The sequence below is a fragment of the Cupressus sempervirens genome, chromosome 3 (genome assembly GCF_028749045.1).
Source record: "Cupressus sempervirens isolate cs-2001-9-10 chromosome 3, ASM2874904v1, whole genome shotgun sequence".
Taxonomy (NCBI): domain Eukaryota; kingdom Viridiplantae; phylum Streptophyta; class Pinopsida; order Cupressales; family Cupressaceae; genus Cupressus; species Cupressus sempervirens.
In genome coordinates, this window is record NC_143120.1 from 534,643,561 (window position 1) to 534,657,082 (window position 13,522).

The 13,522-nt window shown below is 37.7% G+C and overlaps 1 protein-coding gene across 1 annotated transcript in view; it reads left to right on the forward strand.

The window, feature by feature from the left end:
- The window catches only part of LOC149567522 (uncharacterized), a 36,577-nt gene extending 23,255 nt beyond the window's left edge, over positions 1-13,322 (forward strand). The window contains exon 5 of the mRNA XM_089820743.1: positions 12,937-13,322. Coding sequence (XP_089676869.1) covers positions 12,937-13,118 — 182 coding nt within the window. The 3' untranslated portion in view covers positions 13,119-13,322. The remainder of the gene's footprint in view (positions 1-12,936) is intronic.
- The last annotated feature ends 200 nt before the right edge of the window (positions 13,323-13,522 follow it).

Genomic DNA, 13,522 nt, shown 5'->3' on the forward strand with positions numbered 1-13,522 from the left:
GTCCAAGCTTGGGACTTGATGAGGCTGTGGTGTATACTTTGGTGAGTACTTGCAAGGACTCTCTGGAACATGACTCATGAGTCCTTGGCTAGTTGGTTCGGTGAGCTCCTAAGAGTTGTGATTCTCGCAAGTCGTGGCAAGTACTTCTTGGGTTTTCAAACTCTGGAACTTTCAACATTTCATGCGTAGCGCTAATGAGATTCATGCAAAAAAGTTATGTTTTTAATGCATATTGTTATGGCTTTTATTGTGAATGAGAGTGATGTAAGCTTCTAATTAACCTTACCTACTTTGTTGGTTGGATTAAGGCAAGAACAAAATATTTGTACCCTGCACATAGTTTTGGTTAAAAGGGTTGTCAATCAATGTGAAAAAAACCGAAACCTTATTGGCCTATTGAAGTTGAGAAAGAAATTGTGACTGTAGAGCAGGAATAAAATAAAAGGAGTTTGAAATCGAGGAAGGACTTTACATCTTTTTCTTCTGAAGAAGATAAAAACTTATATCAAAGATTTGCATTGCCGATCTTAAAAATGATCTCTTGGAAGGATTCGGCTCCCATAATGACACCATTTGAAAGGTAACTAAAGAAGGTACATATGAAGCACTTGTTACAAAAGGGGAGGCTGAAAGAAGGATGGTTCCAAATGAGAATGCTGATTTTGTGAGTGTGGTATTGGTTGCTTTTAAAACTATAATTAGTAATGAGCACATGTATCTCCTTCATGGTGAAACTTAGATATTAGGTGGAAATCGCCTATGCTAGATGTGTGCCATGATGAAATCAATCGAGAGCGTGTTCCTATTGAAAGAGCTGATTTTGGCTTTAGCTCAAGTGTAATGGACACTCAGGAATGCCCAAAGGCTGAACCCCAAAGGCTGAACCAACTGCTGAAATTATATTAATTCTAAAAATGTTGCAATCAAGTACAAAGAGGTGTATTCCAAAGGCCAAACCCTAAGGGAATGATGTCTAGAATGTTACAATAGAGAATGAACGTCCTCTATTGCCAAAAAAGGAGTGTGATTCACACATCCAAGTTCTTAACAGATGCAAGTTATAATCATCCGATGATCAACAATGAAACCTCCAGCCCTATTTATCCCTTTCTTCATCCTTCTGGAAGGAACTAAACATTAATTAATTGCAAGAGCTAGAAGCTTCCTCCTTCCAATAATTAATGCATACCCTAAAAACTTTTAATACAAAGTCACCTTTTAATTTTAATTGAATGACTTTAATTTTCTTATCCTCCACTTAGACTTTGGAGAACGTGAAGGCTAACTAAAACTTGGGAACATTACAGGTCCGCCCCCCTTGAAATTTCCTGTTTGCTGTAGCACCTACTCACTCTCCCAAGTAGCATCTTCCTCTGGCAGATATTTCCATTTGACTAAATATTCTTTGATCAACCTACTTCGCAGAGTCCTTTCCCTAGTATCCAGAATAGCCTCAGGAATTAATACAAGCTTTCCCTCCTCATCTAATGGTGGTAATTCTGCTGAAGGCACAACTCCTTTTCCGATGGCTTTCTTAAGCCTTGACACATGAAACACATTATGCAACCGACTATTCTCTGGAAGCTCTATCTCATAAGCAACCTCATCCACCTTGCGGATCACTTTGTAGGGGCCATAAAACCTAGGCTTCAACTTCTCTGCTCCACTTTTCTTGAGTGATGACTAACTATATGGTTGTAGCCTCAAGTAAACCATATCCCCAACTTCAAAACTACGCTCTATCCAGTGCTGGTTAGCATACAATTTTTGTTGATTTTGGGCTTGCTGTATATTCTCTTTGAGCACCCTCAAAATATCCTGACTATCCTGCAAGAAGTTTTTTGCTTTGGGCACTCTACTATCTCCCAAAACCAGATCCATGAAACTAGGTGCTTCATAACCATACAGTGCCATGAATGGAGTCATCTTAATGGACATATGATAAGTGGTGTTATAACAGTACTCTCCTATATGTAACCATTTGACCCAAGCCCTCTGTTGTGTAGTCACATAGTTCCTCAGATATCCGTCCACCCATTTATTCACAATTTCTGTCTGCCCATCTATCTATGGATGATAACTAGTGCTAGGTGTAAGTTCAGTACTACACAACCTAAACAGCTCTTGCCAAAAAGTGCTCATGAATTTACTATCCCTATCACTAACAATGAAAGTAGGTAGCCCATGTAATCTGAATATCTCTCTAAAGAAAAGATCAGCCACCTGTGCTGCTGTATAAATGGATGGAATAGCAAAGAAGTGAGCAAACTTCGTCGGTCAACTATCACATAGATGCAATCTTTCCCTTGTACTCGTGGTAACCCGGTGATGAAGTCCATGGAAATACTTTCCCATTTCCTATTTGGAATGGGCAAAGGTTGTAACAACCTTGCAGGATATGTGTGCACTCCCTTATTCTGCTGGCAAATTGTACACTCCCTGACATACTTTTGAACATCATCCTTGAGCCCTTTCCATGTGAACCTTTCACGGATTTGCTTGTAGGTCTTAAAGACCCCTGGATGTGCAGCTGTAGGTGCATCATGAAATGCCTTCAGTATTACTTCCTTAAATTGTGATGAAGGAATCAAATATATCCTGTCCTGAAACTTAATCAACCCATCCATCACCACATAGCGATCATCATGTATGGTGCTTGCGATTACTCCAGAAGCCCAAGCGTCCCTTGCATATTCTTCTGCGATCTTATTTCTCCAAACTCCTGTAATCTCAGCTAGAGCACAAATATGAGGTTTCCTGGATAAGGCATCTGCTACCACATTCTTCTTACCTTTGACAAACTCAATGTCAAAGTCATAAGCCTGCAACTTCGTGATCCACTTCTGTTGTATATCATTCAAATCATGTTGGTTCATGAAGTATTTGATGCTGTTGTGATCGGTTTTGATAACAAACTTTCCCCCAACTAGGTAGGACCTAAACTTAGCCAATGCATGCATTATAGCCAACATCTCCCAATCATATATGGAATAGCTTCTCTCCACTCCACAGAGCTTCCTGCTCTAAAAAACAATGGGATGCTTCTCCTGCATCAAGACTGCTCCGATCCCATCTCCTGATGCATCACAATGAAGCTCAAATGGCTTTGTGAAATCTGGTAGAGCTAGTACTGGACATGATGACATCACCTTCTTAAAATGATCAAAGCTTCTTTGAGCTGCCTCTGTCCATGTGAAGGCCCCTTTCTTGGTAAGGTCTGTTAAGGGTGTAGCGAGCTGTGAAAATCTTTTAACAAATCTCTTGTAAAATCCACAGAGACCAAGGAATCCCTTAAGCTGTGTAAGATTTGTTGGAGTAGGCTAATCAACAATAGCCCTAATCTTTTTAGGATCTACCCGAACTCCCTCTGCATTGATAATATGTCCAAGATATAGTAGCTCAGTCATCCCAAACTCACACTTAGATTCCTTGGCATACAATGATTCTTTTTTCAAAGTAGACAACACCATCTCAAGATGTTGTAAATGCTCTTCCCAAGTCTTACTAAAAACTAAAATGTCATCAAAGAAAATCAAAACAAATCTCCTAAGCTGCTCCCTAAATACTTGATTCATGCAACTCTGGAATGTAGCAAGGGCATTGGTTAGCCCAAATGGCATAACCAAAAACTCGAAGTGGCCATAGTGACACCGAAAAGCTGTCTTCTCAATGTCCTCCTCCCTCATCCTGATCTGATGATACCCTGACTGTAGATCAATCTTTGTAAAAAAGCATGCACCATGTAACTCATCAATTAGCTCATCTATTCGTGGGATGGGATATTTGTTCTTAATGGTCTTCATGTTAATGCCTTATAATCAATGCACATGCGCATTGTCCCATCCTTTTTTACCAACACTACTGCTGAAGCAAAGGGACTCTTACTAGGCTTGATATGCCCTATTTCCAACAACTCCTTAATTGCCTTCTCTATCTCATCCTTATGTTTCTTAGGATGACGATAGGGAGTAATCATGATTGGTTTGGCTCCCTCTTCAAACTCAATAACATGTTCTATCCCTCTGTTAGGAGGAACCCCATGCGAAATCTTGCCAAATACCTTAGTGTGCCTGTCAAGTATCTCCTGAATCTTTGGTGGATGACTCTTCACCTGTGGCTCTTGTGAAGTTGGCATAGTGAAGCATTCTGCTGCCCACTCTATGTTACTATGCCGAAAAAGTTTTTGCATTCTCCTCAAAGAAACTACTTTGCAACTCCCATCTGAAAGTCCTCTAAGTACCACAGTTCTTCCCTCATGCTGAAACTTCATCTCTAATTTTGCTAGGTTAAGTGTGAACTCTACTAGCGAGGCCATCCATACCATGCCAAGGATGATATCATAGTCTCCCATGTCCACCACATAGAACTCATCTTCCAACTCATAGCCATCTCCAAACTTGATGTGAAGATTAGATATCTTTTGAGTGCATAATAGTTTTTCACCATTAGCTACGATAACTCTAAATCTGGCGTGCTCCTCAGTTTGTAGACCTCTCTTGGCTACAAATTGTGCATCTATAAAATTATGTCTAGCCCCAATGTCAATGAGTGAGATCACTTTCTGCCCTTGGATAGTACCTCTGACCTTAAGTGTGATTGCCTTTTGAGCCCTCGTTAGTCGTGCTAATGACTTCTCATCCTCAGGAATGCTGCTCTCCTCTATAGTGCTATCCTCATCTAAATTTGAGTGTTGATTCTCTCTCTCTGACTGTGACTCTTTTGCTGAGAAATATTCCATTTGATTTGCCTTAGCCTTGAAAGGGCACTTATGAGATAAATCCCAAAGCTCTCTACAATGAAAACATAACTTTTTCTTTCTTAAATCATTCAAGGTGTCATTATCCAACTTATCTCTTTTGGGCTGAGCATCCTTGTGAAAAGGTTTTTTGTCCTTCTCCTTGTCCTTTTTCATATAAGAATCCTTGTGCTGAAATCTGCGCCTAAATGAAGAAGGTGCTAAGTCACGAGCCGTTTTAGTAGCCTCCTGCAACGTACCTGGGTCATGTCCCTTGACCCAACCTCGCAAGGGTTCTGAGAGTCCATCTATAAACAATACTACTAACCTCCTCTCTGAAATATCTGTGACCAACACAGCTAACCTCTGAAACTCATTGATATATGTTTCAACTGATCCCCATTGCTTGAGTTGTGCCAGCTCCTTAAACTGTAATTTAGGATCCCTAGTATCAAATCTCTCTATGAGCTTCTCAGTGAATTCCTCATAAGATGTGATCTGATTATGTCCCAAGGTTACCATGCCATGGTGCCAACACTCATGTGCTGGTCCATCCAAGTGAATAGCTGCATACTTTATAGCCTCTTCTTCAGGCATAGGATTCAGCTGCAAGTATGTATCCATCTTCTGCACCCAAGCTCGTGCGGTCATCTTCCTTGAAGCATCATAATAAGGTAAAGAAAGTTTCCCCACTTTCTTTCTCAACTCAGAGTTTTGACTTCGTCCTCTTGATCTGGGCATGGGTCTCATCCTCAAGTCCAAGTAATCTCTGAGAGAGATATCCGCCTGAAGCTCTGGTCCACTGGCCTCCCAATCCCTCCTAAACTGATCCTGTAACTCTACAATTTGTGGTTCATTAATCGGTTGAATTGGTTCTTTGGGTGGAAAGGTGGGTAGAAGAGGTCTCGAGCTAGTTGTTCGAGTTTGCCGTGCAACATGTCTAAAGTTATCAGCCTCATTTCCATTGTTGTCATGTCCATTATTACCATTAATGTTCTCTTGGCCTCCATTATCATTACCCCTATTATTGTTGTTTCCATTGTTGGCATCACTTGAATTAATATTGATGCCCATCTGTCTAGCCATTAGCTGCAACATCATATCCGTTCGCCTATTTTGCTCCTCTAATGTACCCAGTAACTTGAATATTACATTTTCTTGGTCGGAACTGGTAGTTCTATCATCTTGATCACCCATGCTGCTGTCTTGTTCAAAGAATGTCTCCTCTGTGTCTGTATGATTGGATTGTATGTCCCTCTGCACAAACGAACTATCCTGTTCGTTAAGCAAGTCCGAACTCCTACTTTGTCTTGCTCTGGTATTGCGAAAATTATAAAGCCCTTGTCGCATGCTCAAACATAAATGTTGAAGATCTCCACAGGATGGCAGGACTTATAGCTCTGATACCACTGTAATGGACACCTAGGAATACCCAAAAGCTGAACCAACTGCTGAAATTATATTAATTCTAAAAATGCTGCAATCAAGTACAAAGAGATGTATTCCAAAGGCCAAATCCTAAGGGAATGATGTCTAGAATGTTACAACAGAGAAAGAACATCCTCTATTGCCAAAAAAGGAGTGTGATTCACACATCTAAACTCTTAGCAAATGCAAGTTATAATCATCCGATGATCAGCAATGAATATTTCAGCCCTATTTATCCTTTTCTTCATCCTTTTGGAAGGAATTAAACATTAATTAATTGCAAGAGCTAGAAGCTTCCTCCTTCCAATAATTAATGCATACCCTAGAAACTTTTAATACAAAGTCACCTTTTAATTTTAATTGAATGACTTTAATTTTCTTATCCTCCACTTGGACTTTGGAGAACGTGAAGGCTAACTAAAACTTGGGAACATTACATCAAGTTTGTTTAATTTTGCACAGTTTGACATTGAAGCCTATTTTGAGATGGAAGAAGAAACTCATGAGCCCTTAGTGTGATGAGCCAAGTGACTTTGCTGATTTAGATACAAGGCCTATAAAAATGCAAGAATTGAAGAATTCATTATTGGTCATATAAGAGGAGGTGGTTCAAGTTTTGTCAGGAGTTATAACACACAGATTCATTGAAGACATCATTTGGAAGGTACAAGGTAAGAAGAGGCTAGAAGGCATGGAAGGATGAGCCACTCTTGCAAAACTGCAACCACATTAAAAAGGTTTTGGAAACAATGAAGTCCGATTATGTTCACTTTCGGACAGGGTTCCAGAGATCATAGCTTCAACTTTGCAAAAGAGGACACAAAGATCTCATTAGGAAGTGTCCAAAAGACATTTTGAGAAGCAAAAACTTAGCTTTTAGTTGCCAAACAATTCTGGGAGAAAAAGAATATAAAAAGGTTGAGGAAATCAGACAAGTTATTGAAGAGCTTGATAACTTCCAGGAAGAACTTGATCTAGAATAGTTTTAAAGGAATTGAAAAAAAACATAGGTTTAGATCAACAGGAGGATTCTCTTGAGAGAGAGGAAGAAAATAACTGTTAGCTTGTTGATAACCCATTGTTTCAGATGGATGCAAAATCATCTTTTTGTAATCCACTCTTTGGGCTGGATGATGGGACATGTCTTCTGATTTCACAAGTGATGTCAATAATAACATATGAGATCCAAGTTTTATGTTCAGTTGTGAGGTGTTACCAAATGATTACCTAAACGGACAACACATGATTGTTGATGGCATTATGGTTGACTTTTTGGTTCTCTGGAAGGAGTGGAGTACTACTGTGGAGGGCCCTAGCATTGCTAAATGCCCTGTAGACAATTATCATATGATGATCAAAGTAGCACAGCATCAGCATGCTTGAGTTACTTTTCGGGTATCTGTGTCAAGGTTCATCAACAAGGGTTACTGGAAACCAATAATTATGGGCGAAGCCGTGGGATGCTATGGACCAAAAATGCAAAAGTAATGCTGCTGTTATCTTTTCATGCAGCCATATTACGAGTCCATTTGTGTACTTACAAGTGTATTGGAGGGAGATATTCAGGACTAAAAAGTTGGTGACTCTTGGAAAGGTGTTTTCAGGGAAGGTATGATCAAATTGCTCTTTTTGGATGAGGGTTCTCTGTCTTGTAGCAGTTGTTTGTTTTTCTGTGTGCTGATTTTTTAAAAGTCAGACTGTAAGTTGCTAATAATCAGACCTGAATAGCTGAAGTTCACACATTTTCAGATCATTCAGTCGCTTGAAAGGGTTAATTTATGGTTTCAGATTAAGGGAATGGCTATTTCAGCTAACCAGGTCCTGTGTTGGATGGGAATTCATACACCAAACAGTGTATTTTACATTCAGCTTGCAAATGTGATTCAGATAGCAGATCACCATATATTGACAATCATAATGTTAGAGTGCAGGAAATTTACAGTGAAGAAATTAACATTAATTTTCTTGAATTAACCCCAGTGGCCATGGAACGATCATAATGAAGGGTGAATTTCCAAGGAGTTAACTGAAATCTTGCAAATTTTGGTCGATGCTTTTACAAAAAGACTAAGGGAGGTTTTATTGGTAGGTGCATTGCTATACAATAGTTTCATTAGGAGTTAGCGACCTCCTAGTTTCATTCTCTAGTAGTCTCATTGTTGATGCAGAATTGTAATGCTCACATATTGTGCGACATTTTGTGTCATATTGTTTGTGAGGTTTTGGCTAGCTCTGAATTTATTTGTAAGTTTCTAGGTTTGCTTGGGATAAGTCCAAATTGCTTGGAGAATGCTTTATTTGGCATCTGTTTATGGCATTGAGCTCAATTGAAATGCTGGAAGCGTTTCTGGGGGTGTAAAGTTCTTGGAAGGTGCATGCATTTTTAGCAAGTCTTCGGGTCAATGCTTATTAACATACCACTTCCTTAGTACTATCATAGCATCATCAATTCAGGTTTCTAGAGCCTTGCCAATGCTTTCTACAATTCAGAGGGGATTCTTTAAATATTTTGTCAAAGTTCTAATGTTAAAAGTTTAAACTTAATGCTAAATTATTTTAGCTTAAGTATTATATTTTTATGAAGTCACATCCCCCTAAAGTAGCTACCAGACTGATACATGAGACATTTTAATGTTTCAAACAGGAAATGTATTATTGTAAATTTCTAACTGGATAATATTCCTTCCATAGCATTCAAAGAAGGTCATGGGCTCATTTGATTTATTCAGAAATTTACACATAGGTTTCTGTTTGATTGATCCCGCAAATTCTTCCAAGAATTGATTCAGGACTAAAACCCTCGTTCGTTTTTTGTTTTTTTAATCTCAAATATGGTTATAGCTGATTGGAGTGATTTTCCATATTTGTCACCATTTTTTCCAATGTTGTAGTTTTGGGGTTAAAAAAATTGAAGATCTCGAAGTTTTTTATTGCATCTGTTGGGTTTGATTTTGAGGAATGATTCCAGTGTTTGTGGTAAGTTTGGCTGAGCTTCAGAAGGGATTTAAGTTGGTCTCGTACAGTCTGCCTAGGGGAGGCCATACAACTTCGATATGCTGGGTAATGGTTGTAAAAGGGTCTACAACTAATTGTACAATAACCACCTCTGTTAATGCTTTGTTTTTAAAATTCTTTTTGAATGTGATTTTAATTTGTTTTGCAATATAATCAATGGTAATAATAGTGCAGCACTCTTTCAGTTAAGACAACGACTAATATATAGAAATAACACAGCTCAAAACTTCATATATAATTTTTTATCTGGAAATACATTTTTTTCTCACAAATAAAAGCACCCTGTTCATAAAATAAGCTATATATCTAGATCCAAGAAACCCAGAAAATGCAGCAATGGTTTTGCTGGAGCTACTCACAGAAATCACCAAAATACCACTCCAAAATGAGTGGTCAACTCCCACAATCTACTCTTAACAGCTAAGCTGGAGATATGCAGATCTAAAATACCTCTGAACACAAATGTAACTTTCTCAAAACCCTAGGCGCTCACAAAGATTGTATGGCTAGCAAGAGAGAAGATACAATTAACAAAATAGAAAATACACCCTCCACAATCTTCTCTAAAATTGCTTTTTGCAAATCTGATATTTGATAAGATCTGAAAAGATTGATATATAACCTCCAACATGCCCAACTATAATCACTGAATGAAATCATGAAGTATTTTCCAGATTGTATCTCTCAACAACGTGGATAATTCTCCTGCAAGAGTTTTCGTCCTCACAAACCAAACATGAAAAAGTTATATCTTTTAACAATGTGGAGAATGTTGCCTGCACGGGTATTTTTGTCCTCACAAACCAAAGATGAACAAGCAATTCTCTCCATACAGAAGCAATATCAATTTCCAAACTTAACATAAGAAATGAGCTCCACAAATTTGCTATTATATCATTCCCAAGAAGTTCGACTCTCTTCTCCAATGCATGTGGCCCGTGGGACTATATAAAACCACTTTTAAATAGAAAGATTACTTTGAACTTAACACTTTATTTAAAAATTTTTGGTCTTTCCATAGTCTCCTATAAAGTAAATTAAAATTATCATTATTTAATTTAGTAACTCCAAACTATAGCAAATTAGCAAATTTTCGCATAAACATCGATACAAACTCCACTTATATTGCTGATAATAACTGGCTCTGACGGTGGTCATCATTGTCTTACTAAAAGTAGCAAGTATAGGAGAGAGTGTCCGAAAAGGCTTAAAAAAGGGTGTTATGCCCATTATGCCTATTTGAACAAACTCGACATCAAAATAGTCCTTTGATCCTACTAGCACCGAACTAAAAAACTAGTAATAGCTCCAGTACAAGAGAACCGGAAGATGGGGACATTACAAATTCCATCTTGTCTGCAAGGATATCCTTCAGCTGGGTGATTGAAGTTGTATAACAGTAAAGTGCCTTTAGCATGTCTGTTTTATGTTGTGATTTTCTATTGTCCAAAAAAAATTAAAAAATGAAGGGTGATTTTTACATTCTGTCCACAATAATTACAGATTATCAGTTCAACTTGCTCCCTTTGGATTTGATGTTTTCAAGTAGAGCTGACAGTCTTGCCATAAACTCTGCTTGTTGATACCATGTCTCAAACTAAAAATGAATTTCAATGGTCAAAGCCAATCATAAAAAGAATAAAATAAAAAACTAAAGATAATCAAATGCTGGCCTTTGCAGCTAAGCCAGCCAAAACATAAAATAAAAGTAGAATTGAACAATAAAATCGTGAGGGAAGGAAAACCAAAACAAAACTCTGAAGGAAAAAATAAGTTAGTTCATAGTCATGCCTTTCAATTGATGTCAAAAAACATCTCGAGTCAGTTCAATGTCATTAAAAATTCTTTCTCATCATTAGAAATTGCAAGGGATGTTGTCAATACATTGAGTGAGCTAGAAAACAAAAATGTGAAAATGGATCCATTTTTGGCCTTTTTTGCGACAACTGATGTTTTTCACTTGGTGACACTTGCAAGTCAGGGGACCTTTTTTTAGATTAAGATTGTTTACATATCGGGTGCTCCTTAAGAGCAACAATTACAACTTATTCAAGCTCCTTTCGAGCAATCACACTAGAAACAACAATTGGATGACTAAGAGTCACAACTTAGAATCCACTTCTTACAAACAGACGGATACAACCAATAGAAGACCATGAGTCACAACCTAGAATTCCACAAAGATGTCCCTCTTGGGATTTGAACCAGTCAACCAGGGTGTCCACAATGAGAACTCATTGCTTCAACCAAGCTAAACCCCTTGGACAAGTCAGGGGACTTTTTAATATGTGAATCTACATTAATGAGCCTGAAGAATTTATCTTGAAAATGCTTTTGGAGGATTGTTTTTCTTGCATCAGATAATTTGAATTTCTATATTACCCTTTTCTAATAGACATCCTTTTCATTCTCCCAAAAAGTCTGCAAAAGCACCTGGATGCAAAAGTTCAATTTAATACACAGTCTATTTCTAAATCGTTACTTTATTAGGGGCATTCACACCTCTCTTTTCTTTGTCTTCACAATTAGGATCTATTTTTTAGACATATGCAGTGGTAAGGTTCATAATATATTTCTTCACTATATGATTTGTTTTAAATGTCTGGTGTTTCCATGAGTGTTCTTGCCTTTGTTTGGGAGAGTAATCTGTAGTTGGCTGCTTGCTGGAAATAGAATTTAAGACTTATTCAGCAATGTAATGAAGAACAGTGATGTTGGTTGAAAAGATAAGGCCTTTGCATGCTCCACAGTTTGACTGAAAACAAACCATTTAATACATGGCAAATGTTGCCATTCAGATCACTAATGAAATTTCCGGAAATTGATGATAGAGAGTCGAACTGAGTAAATTTTAAAAGGCTCTTTTCAGCTGCCATCCCCATTTGAACGTGTAAGTATATAGCATAGCGAATCAACAGAAAAGGTAGCATGGAGCAGCTGGGAACTCTGCCATTTATTTTTAGGCAGAGCAGTCAACGACCATGTCACCAGATGAGATCTCAATGACTAAGTTACTAGAGATAGAACACAAGCTGTTGCTATGAATAGAGCCTTAACATTGTTTATATAATTTCAAGCTTGCATCATTGACATCCTGCAACTCATAACTGCCTGGGAGCTTTTAGTTGCTGTCTTATAGTTCTTGGAGGGGGAAAAAGAATTACATCAAAATACATGTACATTTTGGTGCAATGGGAGGGCTTGAGAAGTTTGAGGTACAACTATATTTACATCCTAAGGGAATCACAGTGTTGGTTGTTACGCAATGATGGTATCTTAGTAAATTTTGTTGTCAAATGTTCTGTTAGTAATATATTTTGTTAGTGTCAGATTATTATCATGTATACTGCACAAAATTTTCAACGTATCTTTTGTGTCTATCTTGTGGGTGGATATTAATATGCATCCCATGTATATTCATGTATGTTGTGTCAGAAGAAGATACCAAACAAGGTCTGCAATTTATGCTAAGAATTATGCTGGTTCTTTCAATGTGATAATATTTTTAATTAATCAAGATATCGATGCATTTGTTCACTTTTTACATTTTACTTTTTCTCCATCATGAGTTCGTTGTGACTTTAGTATTTCCAACTTTTTATGACATTACCTTGAAGTAGTCAGGTTAAGGAACATGAATTGTTTGATGCTGAAATGGCTTCCTTTATCACTGGTTTGAGGCTCCTGTAATTAATTACTTCTGAAGTTTCCTTGATGTATATGATGGACTAACACATTCATGTATTTTGATTTGGTAGAAAAAGAGAAGACACCTGAACTGGATGATGGAGGGAATGGAGGTGGGCCTGGTGATGATGGTGGAGGTGGAGGGGGTGGAGGAGGTGGTGGATGGTTTGGGGGTTTCTTCTTTTTTGGTTTTCTGGCATTTCTCGGCCTTTTGAAAGAGAAAGAAAGTGAAAAGCGGAGTGCCTATGAATAAACAGCAGTATGCATTGTTGAGATAGGGCAGTACATCATGATCTTGTATTAGATTTATAATTGTTTATGTAGGATTTAGAGTTCTTTTTATTTTTTTTTATTTTCCTTTTCTATTTGGAAAATACTAAATAGCTTTTGGAACATCATCTTGTATTGGCTTCATATTTTTTATGTAGGAATATAGATGTTTATTTTTGCTCTTTAATTGGAAAACATCAAATAGCTTTTAGATTTTCATTAATTAGTTGTACTAAGCATTCTGCAATAAAAGTGCGGGTAGTATAAAAGTACAATCCTCCTGCATGGGGCTCACAGAAAATAAAAAAACTGAGGATATGTTGGCCATAAAAAACATGAACTTTCAAAACTAGCTGATACTAGAATTTATGGGCTAGCAAGTGCCTA